At 36.9% G+C, this 15,253-nt stretch overlaps 1 protein-coding gene across 8 annotated transcripts in view; it reads left to right on the forward strand.

Annotated features, from left to right (window-relative positions):
• Positions 1–15,253, forward strand: part of Ctnna2 (catenin alpha 2) — a 1,083,974-nt gene that overhangs the window by 1,032,159 nt on the left and 36,562 nt on the right. For all 8 annotated transcript variants that reach the window (XM_028762290.1, XM_028762294.1, XM_028762295.1 and 5 more), the window contains 2 exons: positions 1,246–1,427; positions 11,953–12,058. In XM_028762290.1, the coding sequence (XP_028618123.1) occupies positions 1,246–1,427; positions 11,953–12,058 (288 nt within the window). The remainder of the gene's footprint in view (positions 1–1,245; positions 1,428–11,952; positions 12,059–15,253) is intronic.

Genomic DNA, 15,253 nt, shown 5'->3' on the forward strand with positions numbered 1-15,253 from the left:
ACATCAAAAGCTTCTTGTATTTTCAGACATTTAACACTATGCTTGGAAATATTTTGCATGGTGGAGACACCATTATAAGCAACCCAAAGATATGAAAATTGTAGTGTTAAATAGACTGAAAAATGGGCACTGTTTACTGTAGGGGAATTGAGCAAAGGCAGAGGATGGCTTGGTTCAGCATCATCTGGGAATGCACACAGTCGTGACTCAGAGATTTCTGATTCTTGCATTATTTGCAAGTGACTGGAGAAGTGCTTTCAGTATTGATTTGGGGTTTACAAATGTATTTGGGAGAATCAGCTAATTTACGAATGAAGAGTCTAAACAGCAAGAAGACTCCTTCACTCCTATCCACATTTACTTGCCTAGCAACTTCTGCCAATCAACTTTTGCTTCCTAATCTTACTCAGCTTGAGCGTGCCCAATCTCTGAAAATCTGAAGGCTGAAATATTCGGACTCTGGAAACACATTCAGTATTGAGGCTAATCTCAACAATTTTCTGAGGACCTTGGAGTTTTGGACTAGGAATGTCCTCCCAAGTCAAATGCTTCGTGTGTAAACATCTTGGATAAGAGGTAGTAGCCTGGATGTCCTCCATTTCAATGGCTACCTGTATTCAAAGGCTTTGCAATCGTCCACTCAGGAAGATGGAGAAAGAAGGCTAATATGGAGGATGCCATCCCTAAATGCCCTAGTAGAGGGAATACTTTTGTTGTGGTTTGTATGCCATCATTCTATGGATATCCTTATTTTTTATTCATAAAATGTCTTTCCATTCCACTATAGTTGGATGCTCAAATATTGTTTAAAATTCCTTTCCTTCCCAGAAACAGAAGGTCTTTTTCTCTTTTTTTCCTTCTCTGAATAGCTTTCAGTTTTGATAGAGGTGCATTCTTTCATCTGGTAAAAGTTTCCTGACACCAAATATAAAAATTGTTAAGAATAGATTCTTTTGAACAAACATATGCCATCAAAGAGACAGGGAAGTTCTGCTACTGTCAGGGTGCCTGCACTTTTGGATCTTTCTGTATCATTTATATAAGGAAGGGGGGCAGGGAACTGGAGGACCTGGTCAGTATGTACTGCTGGTCTGGTAATAGAGAAGACATGCCTCTTCTAGAATGGTGGGACATCCTATAAGCCTTGTGTGTCTGGTTCTGCTATCCACAGGAAGCAGAATCAATGTACCGTTTTTAATTACTTTGTCACCATTAGTCATGTTTCTCCCTCTGTAACCCACACAGGCCATCATGGCACAACTACCCCAGGAGGAGAAAGCAAAAATAGCTGAGCAGGTGGAGATTTTCCACCAAGAAAAAAGCAAGCTGGATGCTGAAGTGGCCAAGTGGGATGACAGCGGCAATGACATCATTGTGCTGGCCAAGCAGATGTGTATGATCATGATGGAGATGACAGACTTCACAAGGTGAGGCCCAGAGACAGGGAGATGGCCATGTTCTTACTAAACTCATATAGATAGCACTGGCTATTATCATGGAAAAGCTTGTTGAAATGATAAAATGCTATATCAAAGCAAGATAGAGCTCTTAAGTTAGACGTACAAGTCCAAATGATCTCCTGTTTAGTTAAGAACAGATCTATTGTTTATAATTAGCATTGTGTTAATTATCTATTATAGGGTGATCATAGCAGCAAAAATCAGGGGTTGGTTGACAGCATTGTGCTTTTTACTACTTTAACATATGTTTAAATATTATTCTGGAGATAAAGTGACTGTTTTGTTAATTTCCTGTTGGAAAAATACGTGCATGTTTGAATATGCATGCATCTGTTTCATGTGTTCTACCAGTACATGATTTAGCACTAATTTTGGTTCACATGTCTTCTTAATGTTCTTGGGGTTAGGTCCAACAGCTAAAGATGACAGAGTTCTTATGAAAAATATTTTAAAATGTCTATGTGAACACTATTTTATCTCACTCTGAGTAGCCCTTCACATGGGTCAGGAAGCAGCCAACATTCTGACAGGAGCCTTTGCTTCACCACAATCATGGGTGCTTCTATCATTGTCTTTGGAGTCTTCTTAAGCGGCCGGTGACAACTCCCTCTGGCCTTCTGGACTGCATCAAGAGCAATCAAATGCAGAAAAAAATCACACGAGGAAGGTCCCTCAGTTCTAAGTGAGAAGATGAAATGGTGTCAAACAAGTCTTTAACTCTCTTTGCAAAATCAAGGAACAACCGTAACCAGCTTCTCAAGAGAGAATTAAATCTAAAAGTATAATGCAAGTAGGAACTATCCTGCGAAACATATTTAAAACATCCAAAAAGCTCATTAAGAGTCTTTGTCTGTTTGTGTGAGTGTGTGTGTTTGTGTATCTCTGTGTGTGTTATGTGCATGTGTTTGTTTGTTCATGCTGTATATATCTGAATATAGTTGCATGTGGAAGTCAGAGTCCAAACTCAGGTATAGGACTTCACTTTCCACCTTCTCTCTTGTGTGTGCTGCCAGTTGGCAGGCCGGTGAGTTTGGAGGGATTCTACTGTTTCTGACTCCCTTCTTGATGTAGACATGTAGACTGGGACCATAGATGCACCCTGCTGCATCTGACATTTCAGGGTGGCTTCCTGGGGATCTCAACACCTGTTTTCAATATTGGACACGTGTTCTGTTTTTCTCTTGAGCCAGTTCCCTAAATCCAGACTAATTTTCTGATTTTTATTTTCCTGTCAAAATTCTGTAACTTGTACATCAGGATAGAATGTGACCAAAAAATTAACTCTACGTCATAAACTTGTATTGTGCCACATTGTATGCATGCATACATACATGTATATCTTCTCAAAAAGAATTAACAGACCATCAACTTTAGTGAATGTATTTTTTAAACATATATAAAGATACATTCATGGTTGAACATGGTGTGATAAAATCATGCAAGACATATAGCAATGTCAGGACCTGATGTAGGTGACAAAATTTTTTGATGATTGTTGACCACTTCTAATAAGGAAAGGCAAGAATCGATTACAGGTTTTAATAAAATACAGAACACGACTATGTCATCTCCTTTACCCTTTACCTCTGGCAAATACGTACTAATGACATTACTTGGCTCCTTTTCCAAATCTTTTAAAATTGTTTTCGATTCTATCAAAATGATTTCAGTGTTAGGAGTGTGACCTTCGAGAGCTTTAAATGTCATCATATTCATTCAAAGTTCAAGTTTGTACATTTGGTTAGTCTCCTTGAGCTTCACAAATGTATTTCTCTCACACAAAATAATATCAGGGGGAAAGTCCGAGCCATTATTTAAGTCTGGATTGCCTACAAATCAGACACTGGTGGCAGCCTCAGTCATTGCTTCCTGAGGTCCATGATGACTTCATTTGCTTGCTTTCAACATTTTATTAGTATTTTATCTGATGGATATTATGCAACCCATTAATAACATCAGTGGAACAAATAATCTCATTAGTTTGAAGTGAATAATGACTCCAGTCACGTTGCTAGTTTAGATCAGGAGAACATTTTGTAATTTGTATTATATATAACTGTGGTCAAGAAAGATAAATACATTTGAAGGATCTTGTTCAATCGTGTTGAATAGCATAGAGTTGTTTTTTTTTTTTTGTTTTTTGGGGGGGAGTTGTTTTTTATTTTTTTTAGATTGCTTTTTAGTCAAAGCATCATTTTAAAAGTGAAAAGAAACCTGGTTCAATTTCCTTCAGAATTTATATAATAATTTTTGTGCTGATCTCAATAATGAAATGCTGCTGGGTATCACTTTTCCTAATCCTTGGTGAGCTCCTGTGTGTGTGTGTGTGTGTGTGTGTGTGTGTGTGTGTGTGTGTGTGCCTGTTCTATTGCAAAAGCAAGAGGAAGAACTGGATGGCTAATGAAAACAGAACATTAGGAAGGTAGGAACTTACACTGTAGCTCAGAAGGCAAGCCTTGCTCTCAGGAGGCTAGCTTTGCTCTCAGGAGGCGGGGCTTGCTATCAGAAGGCTAGGCTTTCTTTTGCTGCCACCTGTGCTAGCTCATCCTGAACAAACCAGCACTTGACTGTGTTTTGCATGGTGGCCTCTCTCCAAACTTTGCTGCATTCAGATTTGTTCATTATTATTGCTGAAATTACACTTTCTACTTCAAGAATGAGTAATTGTAGCTTTGTATGGGTCAAGATTCTTAAGTATCATTTTCTAGTATTTAAAGTTTGTATAGTTGATTAGAAACCGAAGCTTGACTCCTCTACTTAAGTGTTTAAAGGGCATGTATGTCCCACAATTACCATTCATTTATGTTGTTTTATTCTTATTACTGGGTAAATCATTAATTGGATTTCTTCATCTCTGTGAGCTCCACTCTGTTATTAAAATAGAAGTGTTGCCTGGTTACTTATGCTCTATCTTCTTCATGGGGGAGACCAGATCCCCCCTGTGTCTCACATTCTTTTCCTTCCCATCTCTGGTCTTATGACTTACTTGCAATTGAGGGGCAAACTCTGAAGCATCATCCCTCATACAAAAAATTCAGACTCCTCATGTCATTTTGAGAAAGAAATTGCCATGTACCAGTTTTGGGCTACCCAACCAAGATGCATGCAGACAATATCAGCTCAGCCTTAACTGAATAACAAAGGGCAAAGTACTCATTTAAAAAATCAACCAAAGGAGAGGAAACTGGGCTTGGGGTCAGAAGCATCTGGGCATATGCAACTCTAAAACACTGCAGATGAACTCTAGACTCGCAGGATAGCTATACTTGTTCTGAGTTCAGGAGCTCATTCCTTTACTTTAGCTATGGCAGCTGATAATTGAGTATTAAACTGCCCTCTCCTCTCCTCATATCAAAACTGGCCAATAGAGACAACTATCCAACTTGCTTGCACCAAAACTCACTTGACTGAGCAAACATCTTTGAATTTGCCCTTTAATGCCTGAGTTTCTTCACCTTTGTCCATCTGTTCCTGGTTTGTATTGTTATTCCATCAACTAAACAGTATACCTGAAATAGTTGAACTCATGTTTCTAAGGTCTTTCTTGACTTTTCATGATTCACAGGATTCAGTAAGTTATTTCAGAAACAGTCCTTATCACGTTTCTAACTTCTGTGGCAAGCATGTGGTATGTGTGTGTGTGTGTGTATGTGTGTGTGTGTGTGTGTGTGTGTGTATGTGTGTGTGTAGGCCCATGGTGGACTTGAAATGATATCTTTGGGGAGTCAGCTAATTCCTTCCACTGTGAATTCCAGGGCTTGAATTCAGGTTATCTGGCTTGAGTTTCATACACTTTTACACACTAAGCCATCGTGCTAGTCTACAGAAATTTCTTGGAGCCTTTTCTTTTTTTCTTTTGGTTTCTTTTTGTTATTGTTGTTGTCTTTTGTTTTCTTTTCTTTTGAAATTGTAGTTCCAGAAGGGCTTATATGATTCCACACATTTGCAAAAACACTTATTGAATTTCCTCACTAGAGTTACATTTAATATTAGCAAACTAGATGTATCAAGAAGGCTATACAAAATAAACACGTTAAGCTTGGATTAATTCTGAATTAGAATTCTGAGTACTGAATACTTTGCTCACAATATGGTGACACACTGCTATTCCACATTAAAATTTGCAGGCCTTTTGTAAAATAAATGCAAATATGTTGGCAAATGATGGCTCACAGCACTGAAGTAATAGTTTGCCAGCTTGATTCTCTTTTGGAGTGACCACTTCTTGGGAAAGACTTCAAATACTGGCCTTTATATGCAAATCAGCTGTACTTAAATGAACGATGCTGCAAGATTCTGTATAGCAGAGAAGTAATATATTCTATTTCTTAGAACACTAGCCTCATGCTCCAGGTGAGAAAATAGAATGGCCCCTGCCATTATGGATATAAGATTCCCTAAAATATCTTTTCAAATTCCTCTTGTACTAGAGACTTAACTCTTAATGAAGAGAAACACCAGGGTTTGAGTCCTCATTTTGAGATGGATCTATAACTATTAGGATAACATCCTTGTTGCATTTGTCTTCCTGTGACAGCAAGAATAAATTGAAGTCTTGTCAATTTCCTAGATCAGATTTTAGGTTATGCTTTCATTTTCTGGTTATTTATATCTTGATTCAATGAGATGCAAATGACTATAGCTCATTTAGACTTGTCTGATACAGTAGCCATTAGTCAAATATTGCTGTTTAAATTGTTTTTATTGTTGTATGCATCATAAAGTTTACTATGTTTATAATTGTTTAAGTAGGCAATTTTGCCACATTAAATACACTGATGTGTATCCATTGCCATTGATCTATACATTTCATCTTCTTTAAAACAGTTTCCAGTATGCATTCCTTGCTAACTCCGCATCACCTGCTCTCCACAACCCCTGTAAACTATCTGAAAAATTAGCTTTCTGATTATGTGTCTTTTACCACTCAGTGTACCAGATGAGAGGCTGAGTTTATATTTGTCATTTTGCAACTTGATTCTTCTGTAGAAAATGAAGTTTTCAGTGTTCATCCATGTCATCACACACCCAAAAATAGCTTTTGTTTTTATGGTTGAATAATATTCCACTGTCACAGATATACAACATTTGGTTTCTCTACTCATCTGTTAATGGGCATTTAGGTCCCTCTTCTGTTGAGTGTTATAAAAATGCTGTTGAGACACAAAGAAGATATTTCTTTGAGTCCTTGTTTAAAGAGGAATTGGAATATCCTACCTTATTATCATTTTTTTAAATGAGGAATCCACAACTTTCAGGTTCCTGCATCATTTTAACGTTGTGCCAGCAATAGATAAGAGATCTAACGCCATTATATTGAACATTGGAATTTTCTGCTTTTTTGCTAGGAGTGCTCCTAATGGGTATAAAGTCAAATATCCTTGTGGTTTTGATTTTCAATTCTCTAGCGACCGGTGACATTTTGTGTTTTTCTTTTTCTGTGCCTATTGGTCATTATATGTTTTCTTTGGAGAGTTATCTACTTAAATCTCTTAATGGCTTAAATTAAATATTTATTGTAAGTTTTTAAAAACATTCTGAATATCGATTCCTTATTGGATAATAAGATCCAAAGATATTTTCCTTATTTTACATTTACAATATTCACTGAAAATATACTTTGATGGTAAAAGCTTTAAACTCAACGTCAAATTTATTTTTTTCTCAGTTACTTGTGCTTTTGTTACTATAGCAAGAAATGTTTGCAGATCCAGTGTCGCGGAGTGCTCACACACATTCTTTTTCTTTCGCTTTTGTACTTTAGCTTTCTGTTTCAGGGTGGTCACTTCTAAGTTGACCATTTTGCTGATGGATACAGTTTCCCTAGCACCATGTATTGAAAATACTCTTTGCTTCATTAAGTGGTCTTAGCACCCTGTGGAAAACCATTTGATCATGTGTCTGAGGTCCAAGCTCTGAACTTGATCCTGTTCTATTTGTCTATATTTCTGCTTTTGAGTTAGGACTACACTCTTTTGCCTACTAAACAATTATGGTAAGTTTTTAAAATCAGAAAGTATGAGACCTTCAGCTTTTTTCTTTTGCCAGATTATTTTGGCAACTTGAAATTCCTGGTGAATTACGGACATTTCATTTTGTTTGGGCAAAATAGAAGATAGGATTTTAATAAGGATTGCTGTGCATCTGTAGATCTCTAAGCCATCTAATTCCTGTTTATTTAATGGTGAGTTATATGCCATCTTTATTTCTTCCAAAAATATTTTATACAGAACTGAACATATAAATCTAGGGCCTCCTTCATTATGTTTACTCCTTTTATATTCTTTTTGATACCTTTTTACTGGATTTTCTGAGGAAGTCTTTTAGGGCTGAGAATTGAACCCAGAGCCTTATTTCTACTGGGCTGACATTAATACCTGAAATATGTCAATCCTACATTGCTTTCTTAACTCTATTTCATCGTGGTTTATTGTGAGTGTCCACAAGTGTGACTGTATTTTCTTGTGAATCAGTATTTTTAAGTTTCCATTCTGCTTCTCACTGAGCATAGTATCATTTGGGACTATTCCTTAGTCTTCCTGAGTGTCAATGCTCCACTCAAAAATGTGTGTATGTGTTAGCATAAAATATTAATGTGACTAGTTTTATTACCCTCTCTGACCCTCTAACACAGACGCTACAAGAGCACAGATTGAGCCTCCAGTGTAAATCCTGGAATCTTAAACATTTGTTTTCATTGTGGTGCTCATGAGTGTGTGAACTATAGTCATTGGTGGAATAAAAAAAAAATCATACGTCCTTTACCATTCTGGCTTCCTCAATCATTCTCCCAACTCTTACACAAGACTCAAAGAGCTCTGCCTCATATTTGACAGTGGGTCTCTGTATCTGTTTCAGTCAGCTGCTGGATGCAGCCTCTCAGAGGACAATTATGCTAGGCTCCTGTCTGCAAGCATAGTGAATAGTGTCAGGAATTGGTTTTTGAGCATGAGGTGGGCTTCAAATTGGGCCAGACATTGGATGGTCATTCCCCTAATCTCTGTTCCACATACTTGCACATTTTGTAGGCAATGGAAATTTTGGGGTAGAAGGCTTTGTGGGTGGGTTGGTGTCTCCCTCCCACTAATGCAAGTCTTGTCTGGCTACAGGAGGTGGCCACTTCAGACTCCATATCCCCCACAACTGCTGGGAGTCTCAGTCATCCCCATATCCTCCCAAGATCCTTTCCCATCTTGATCCTCACTGACTTCCATTCTCTCTCCCAGCCTTTTCACTCTCATTCCCACTCTCCCAGTACCCACCCACGTTCCCCTGCCCGTCCTCTCTCCCACCCAGTTCCTTCTCTCCTTCCATTTCCAATGTCTATTTTATTTCCCCTTTTGAGTGAGATTCAAGCATCTTCCCTTAGGCCCTCTTTGTTACTTATCTTCTTAGGTTCTGTGGTTTGTAATGTGATTATCCAGTACTTAATGGCTAATATCCATTTATGAATGAGTATACACCATGCATGACTCTCTAGGTCTATCTTACCTCACTCAAGATGATATTTTCTAGTTCCATCCATTTGCCTGCAAATTGCACAATGACATCGTTTTTAATAGCTGAATAGTATTCCATCATGTAACTGTACTACATATTTTTTATCCATTCTTTTTGAGGAATATTTGGGTTGTTTTCTAGTTTCTGTCTCTTATGAAAATAACTGCTATCTAAACATAGTTGAATAAGTATCCTTGTGGTATGCTAGAGCATCTTTTGGGTATATACTCAGGAGTGGTATGGCAGGGTCTTGAGATAGAACTCTTTTCAATTTTCTGGGAAACTGCTCAATTGATTTCTAACCTATAGAGCCAACTAACATGGGCCCATGGGTGCTCACAGAGATTGAATCACAAAAAAGGGGAAGCATTGATTGAACATAGACTCCCTATACATATTTTGCAGAAGGGTGGCTTGTTCTTCATGTGGGTCCTACTACAATTGGAGAAGGGACTCTCTGTGACTTGGCCTCTGTTTCCTGTCTTTGGATTCTTTTCCCTTGGCTGGGTTGTATTGTGTAGCCTCAGTGGAAGAGCATGTGTTTAGTGATGATGAGACTTGATGTGCCAGGGTGAGTTGAAACCAAGGGAAGAGGCCTCCTTTTCTCTCAGGAGAAGGGGAGGGAGGAGTGGGAGAAGAGGAGTGAGAGAGTGCGACTGGGAGGAGAATATGGGAGTTGTAAACTGAATAAATAAAGGAATTAATGATAAAAACATTTATACTGTACTTTCATTTTGTGTATAAGATGAGCATTTGAGCATCAAGCAAATAGAGTATCTCTAAAGATATTCTTTACTAAATTAGAACATTGTAATCACTTTTTAAAACATGTCATTTACAAGTTGTAAGGAGATATTGTCTGAGATCATTTGAAATGATATATAAATGTGTATGTATGTTTGTATTTGTGTTTATGATTATGTAACTTGGGGAGTTTATATGTACCACACACACACAAATCCTCCCAGAGGCCAGAAGGAGGGCACAGGATCCTTTGGAACTGGAGTTAAGGCTAGCTCTACATCAAAATTCTTGAAGCAAACAAATACTTTTTTCCTTGGCAAAGAAAAATGAAGAATCCCCTAAGCTCTTAATGAGAAAGATTGAATGCAATCTTTCTCTGTTTAGAGAAAGGCCAAAACTAACAGGTATCATGTCAGAGTAAAGCTTCACAAAAGATTTTCTATTGTCTGAAAGTTACAGGGAAATACATAATATGTCAACATTTTAAAGTAATGACATATTATTTAAGCTTTCCTTTAAATAATAATGGAAAAAAGAATACAGCTAAAAAAAAGAAAGTTACTTAGAAATGATAAGTAAAAAACACTATCAAGGAACAGATTGTCACAGAGTCGTTACCTAGTCCATATTATATGAAATTCACCTGTGAAATGCTGTTCACAGTTTAAAAATCGTAATGGTCACTGAAAAAAAATCAATGAATGTATTCTGTGGGAGACTTAATCAGACTATACCTAACTGAAATACCTAAGTTTAGAGTCTTATGTATGTGTGTCTCAACAGTACTATGAATCTCATCTACTTTATTTTCAGCTACTAATATAGAAAAACAAATTCCAAAATGAGAACCAGTCTGAAGCAGAACAACATGCACTTCCTTAATGTTTATTTGATCGAAGCCATTTTAAGTATCCCAATTTGTAATGCTACACAACAATCATAGCCATTGCCCTCTTCCTAGACCTATATGTTGCATAAATAATTCTCTTCTGAGTAGCTTTCCTCTAGGTCCCATCACATTTATGACACAGGAAAGCATTCTTGGTGCCTAAAAATTCACTGTATTTTAGATATGTATAAGGAAGGCTACCTGATAATGTAGCCTGGTTAAAAAAAAATAAGGATAAACATGTTCTAGTTATTTTTTACTTCCTTCCTCCCAAAATTGGAAATTTATATAGTACATTTTGTTTAAAGGGCCATGGTGCAGCAACATTTCCCCTCCCATTTAATCAGCATTTAAAATTAAACAGGCAAGTTGACTGAGTAATATAATGTTTAATTGCCTACCTAATTGAAAACCGTATGTGAAAATGTTGGGGTGCTGCAAGCATAAGGACATTTACAACCATAGTATTTAGTGCAATAATTTACATATCAGTATCAGACACATAAAGTATATGATATTTGGAACTTTGCAATTTTAGAGAAACTAGCCAAATATTCCTACATTGTCTTCCAAACAGAAGTGCTTTTCAAGGAGCCATCTGCACTTGAGTTAAATAATTTGAAGGTGCTGGACACGGTATGGATTGCTATGCAACTGCACTTAGCTGCTCTAGATTCTTTTTTTTTTCTGTTTTAGAACTCATCACTGGCAGCCTGTGGGGATGAGTGGTTGTTAACTAACAACTTAACAGAATTGAGAGTCATATAGGAAACAGGTCTCTGGACATATCTGTCAAGAGTTGTCTATATTATGTTCTGCCTCTGGAAACATCTGGGAAAGGTTATATTATTCTGTTAATTGATGGGGAAAGAGCCACTCTGATTGCGTGAGGATCCATTCCCATTCCGTGGGCAGAGAATTTTGACAAATGATGAAAGCATACTGAGGCCTAGCATGCATCCCTTATCTTCATGGCTGTGAATGCAACGTGACCAGCTGCTTCATGTACATTCAGTGAAGTATTGCGTACAACAACATCTAACACATGAAAACTATTGGGTGCTAAAGTCCCTTCCTCTCATATTGATAATTTTAATTGACTACTGTTGAAGAATAGTATAAGGATGATGTGAATGTGTATATGAAATGACGAGACAACCTTCCCACAGTACATACAAGAAAACAATGTAGACTACCAACCTAGAAGTTGGGGTGCATCAAGGCAATACTGAAATTTTTCAATAATAGGGACAGACCGTGTTAAATACAGAAATAGCATGTTGGATCAAGAATGTGGTAGGTTTATGTGCTACCAGTTATTGAGTCAAATTCTAATTGTGATACTTTTTTTTTTTACAGAGGCAAAGGCCCACTGAAAAATACATCTGATGTCATTAATGCTGCCAAGAAGATTGCAGAAGCAGGCTCTCGAATGGACAAATTAGCGCGTGCTGTGGCTGATCAGGTAATACAAAAGAGAGAATGGACATTAATTAGTACCAGTGTTCAGGGACCAGTTTTATGCACCATATGAAATGGCTTTGCATAATGCACTTGGAGGTAGTCACTAAAAATTTACAACCTGGCCTCTGCCGAGCTCATGGCAAAGGCAGCTTTAACCTGGTAGAGGCATGAAAGACTTGAAGTGTATGACAGGTTAAAACAACATTTCCCATTCAGAAAACCAATTATATGGCATCCTGAGTGCAAACGAGATAAGGCACATACCCTAGGACTACATGCCCAGAGATGGCACAGTGCAGTAGGCTAGGCTTTCCCACAGCATCAAAATATGGCTGACGGGCTTGCCAGTGTGATAGGAATATTTTCTCAATGAAGTTCTCACTTCTCAAATGATTGTGGCTCATGCCAAGTTGATAAAAAGCTAAACATGGTAATAAGAAAGTGTGATTCCCTTTAGTTAATCTTGATCTTCCTATGGTATTCTGACATTCATGATTAATTTATGCTTTGCTAGAAATTGGGCTAATTCTTGTGACCAAGGACAATCTAGATTTCAGCTGCATTTTCACAGAGATTCAAATAAATCTCAGAAAAAATGAAAACCTCAAAGCCTCAACTGTGTTTTTACAGGAAACCAGGATGCATACTTGAAACCTTCTCTGTCTCACATAGAATATTTGATTATGTTTCAGCAATTTTCATTCAGCCTGGCTTGAACTAGAACATTAGAATCCATCTCTAAAATGTCTTGCAGCTAGAACATTTCTTGTAAGGGTACATTAGGCAGCAGACATTTCTAGATAACCGATTATCCCTTCAAGCCTCAGTAAAAGAATCGTTTGCAGTCTGAAGTACTTCAAAGCATATATACTTTAAAATACAAAATAAGATTCTGAAATAAAAATGACATGTACTCTCATTACATAGAAACTCCATAATAAACATGAATGAGCTTCAGAAGTTGGTACCCTTTGCATTTCTTGACAGACAGAAGGCTGGTTTCTTCTCTGTGAATATTCCTGGTCTCCTAATTTTTGTGTTGCAGTTTCTAGCTATAGATTTATTTAGGGTTGCTCTTCTATTTACTCTTTGTCCAACATCTCAGCCTTCATGTCAAAGTACCAATAAATACATTGACCCTGTAGAAGCTAACCACTCGGACCAGAAGATTCAACAACTATTATAGAATATACAATAAGACCTAAAAGACACCCCTTTTAAGTTTATTTATACATGATAGATAACATCATGGGGTGTTTCTGAGAAACTTGCTGGCCTGGAAATCTATTATTATCACAACTTCAAATTTTTTCATTGTTATCCTAACAAATCTCATTGTCATTTGTAGCAGCTGAAAAACAAACCATGACATTATGGATGTCAGGGTTGCATCAAATGTCAGGCTTCAGAGTGTTAAGCTGAGCTTTTTTTCTAGAAAATTTCATAAATATTCTAGAGAGTTCACCTAAGAGAAAACAGAGACAGCGGACCCACGTGGATACATGCAACAAAGATAGCCACAAACCAGAGAGAAAACCATGGAACTGTGTCTGCAAATGTTTGTAGGCGCTGGATATGTGGTACCATGAGAGTTGGAGCAGTGTCTTTTTAAGAATTCTTAGAAAGAATTTTGGTTCTTTTTTTCTCTGAGAGTCAAAGTTAAATAAATTTTGAGTGGCTTTTCCATTACATATTCAGTATCCATGTTTGAAAGTATCTCTACATATATTTAGGTGTATAAAGTTCTGTAGCCCAAGATTTGATTCCTGGTTTTGTTTTTATAACTTAGGATTTTAATTATTGAATTGTTGACAGCATGATATGAGACATTTCTCAAACCAGTTTTGATAGGAAACATAATATGAATACATACACTCCTACATACGCATGCACAAACATACAGGAAGGCAAGAGAGAGAGACAGAGACAGAGGATTCTATACTTATTTCTAGATTTGGAGGTATAAGATCTGAGTACTATTAACCATGATTTTTGAAGTATAGAGCTGAAAAATATTTCCATATCTTTCTGATGTATTTATAGGCATTATCTATGAAATATCTGGAAACTTTGTTAGTGTTTTCTCTAAACAGGTGTTTCCTTTTTGGATATACAAGGTTTTTTTGAAATTTTTATTAGTCTGTCCTGCCCTTTGAAAATAGGGTTTGACTGGTTCAGTTTAAATAATACAGCAGAATATTACCAAAGACTTGATTGGTTGCTTTCATTTTGCCTGAAAATAGTTTTATGAAGATTTGAGATATGCATGCAATATAAATGCTTTACGGACCACTGCATTTTTAATTACTGTTCCATTGAGATAGAACTCTTGGTTTAATTTGCTTCAAGGTATTTGTATTGAAAGCTTTGTCAGCCCTCTGGGGAGATATCATTTTAAAGTTAATTCCTTCCAGTATATGAGTCTCAGGAGTAGGATAAATATTACAGTGTTAAGTACTTGTAGAAAACCAAAAACAGACTCTGTGGGATGCTTCCTTGATCAGTGCATTTAGGGAAAATGTATCACAATAGTAGGTGTTATGTATGAAAGAAATTTATTTATTTATTTATCTAACTAAGTTGTTATAAAAAGTGCTTCACAGTGTTGTTGAAAGAATTCCCATCCCAAAGCTTATAAAAAACTTACGCCCGTCATTCTCACATACTCTTCCCTGTGTTATTTTATGACAGGCGCTAAGGATTGAACATTGTGTGTGTGCATACATGTGTGTGTGCATGTGTGTGTGTGTCTGTATATGTTTTCAAATACCAATGATAGCTACAACAATTACCTGAAAACATCTCAAGCTGAACATTTGGTAGTAACAAAACTACTCAGTAGCCATTGGTTTAGAAGCCTCAGAGACATTTTAGAGAGATTGGAAATATTTACAGAAATTGGTAGCTGAGTTTTGTGTATATTTTGACATATATCTCCCTACTTAAATTACAATGTAAATTAATCTTCCAAGAGAACTGACTCTGGTTGAAGGGCTCTGTTGCTATACTTACTGGTTTATTTCAACTAGTTTCATATATAGCCTATCAGATCCTCCTCTTACAAGGACCAAAATCCATCTGATAGTTTCATGTTTGAAGACTTAAGTATGTTGGTAAAATTTTTGATAAGCAGGGAAAAATATGTAAAATAGACAGACTTAGTGAGTTGGTGTACTCCCTAGAAAACAAAACTAAA

Source organism: Grammomys surdaster, unplaced genomic scaffold (genome assembly GCF_004785775.1).
Source record: "Grammomys surdaster isolate TR1022 unplaced genomic scaffold, NIH_TR_1.0 133, whole genome shotgun sequence".
Classification (NCBI taxonomy): Eukaryota; Metazoa; Chordata; class Mammalia; order Rodentia; family Muridae; genus Grammomys; species Grammomys surdaster.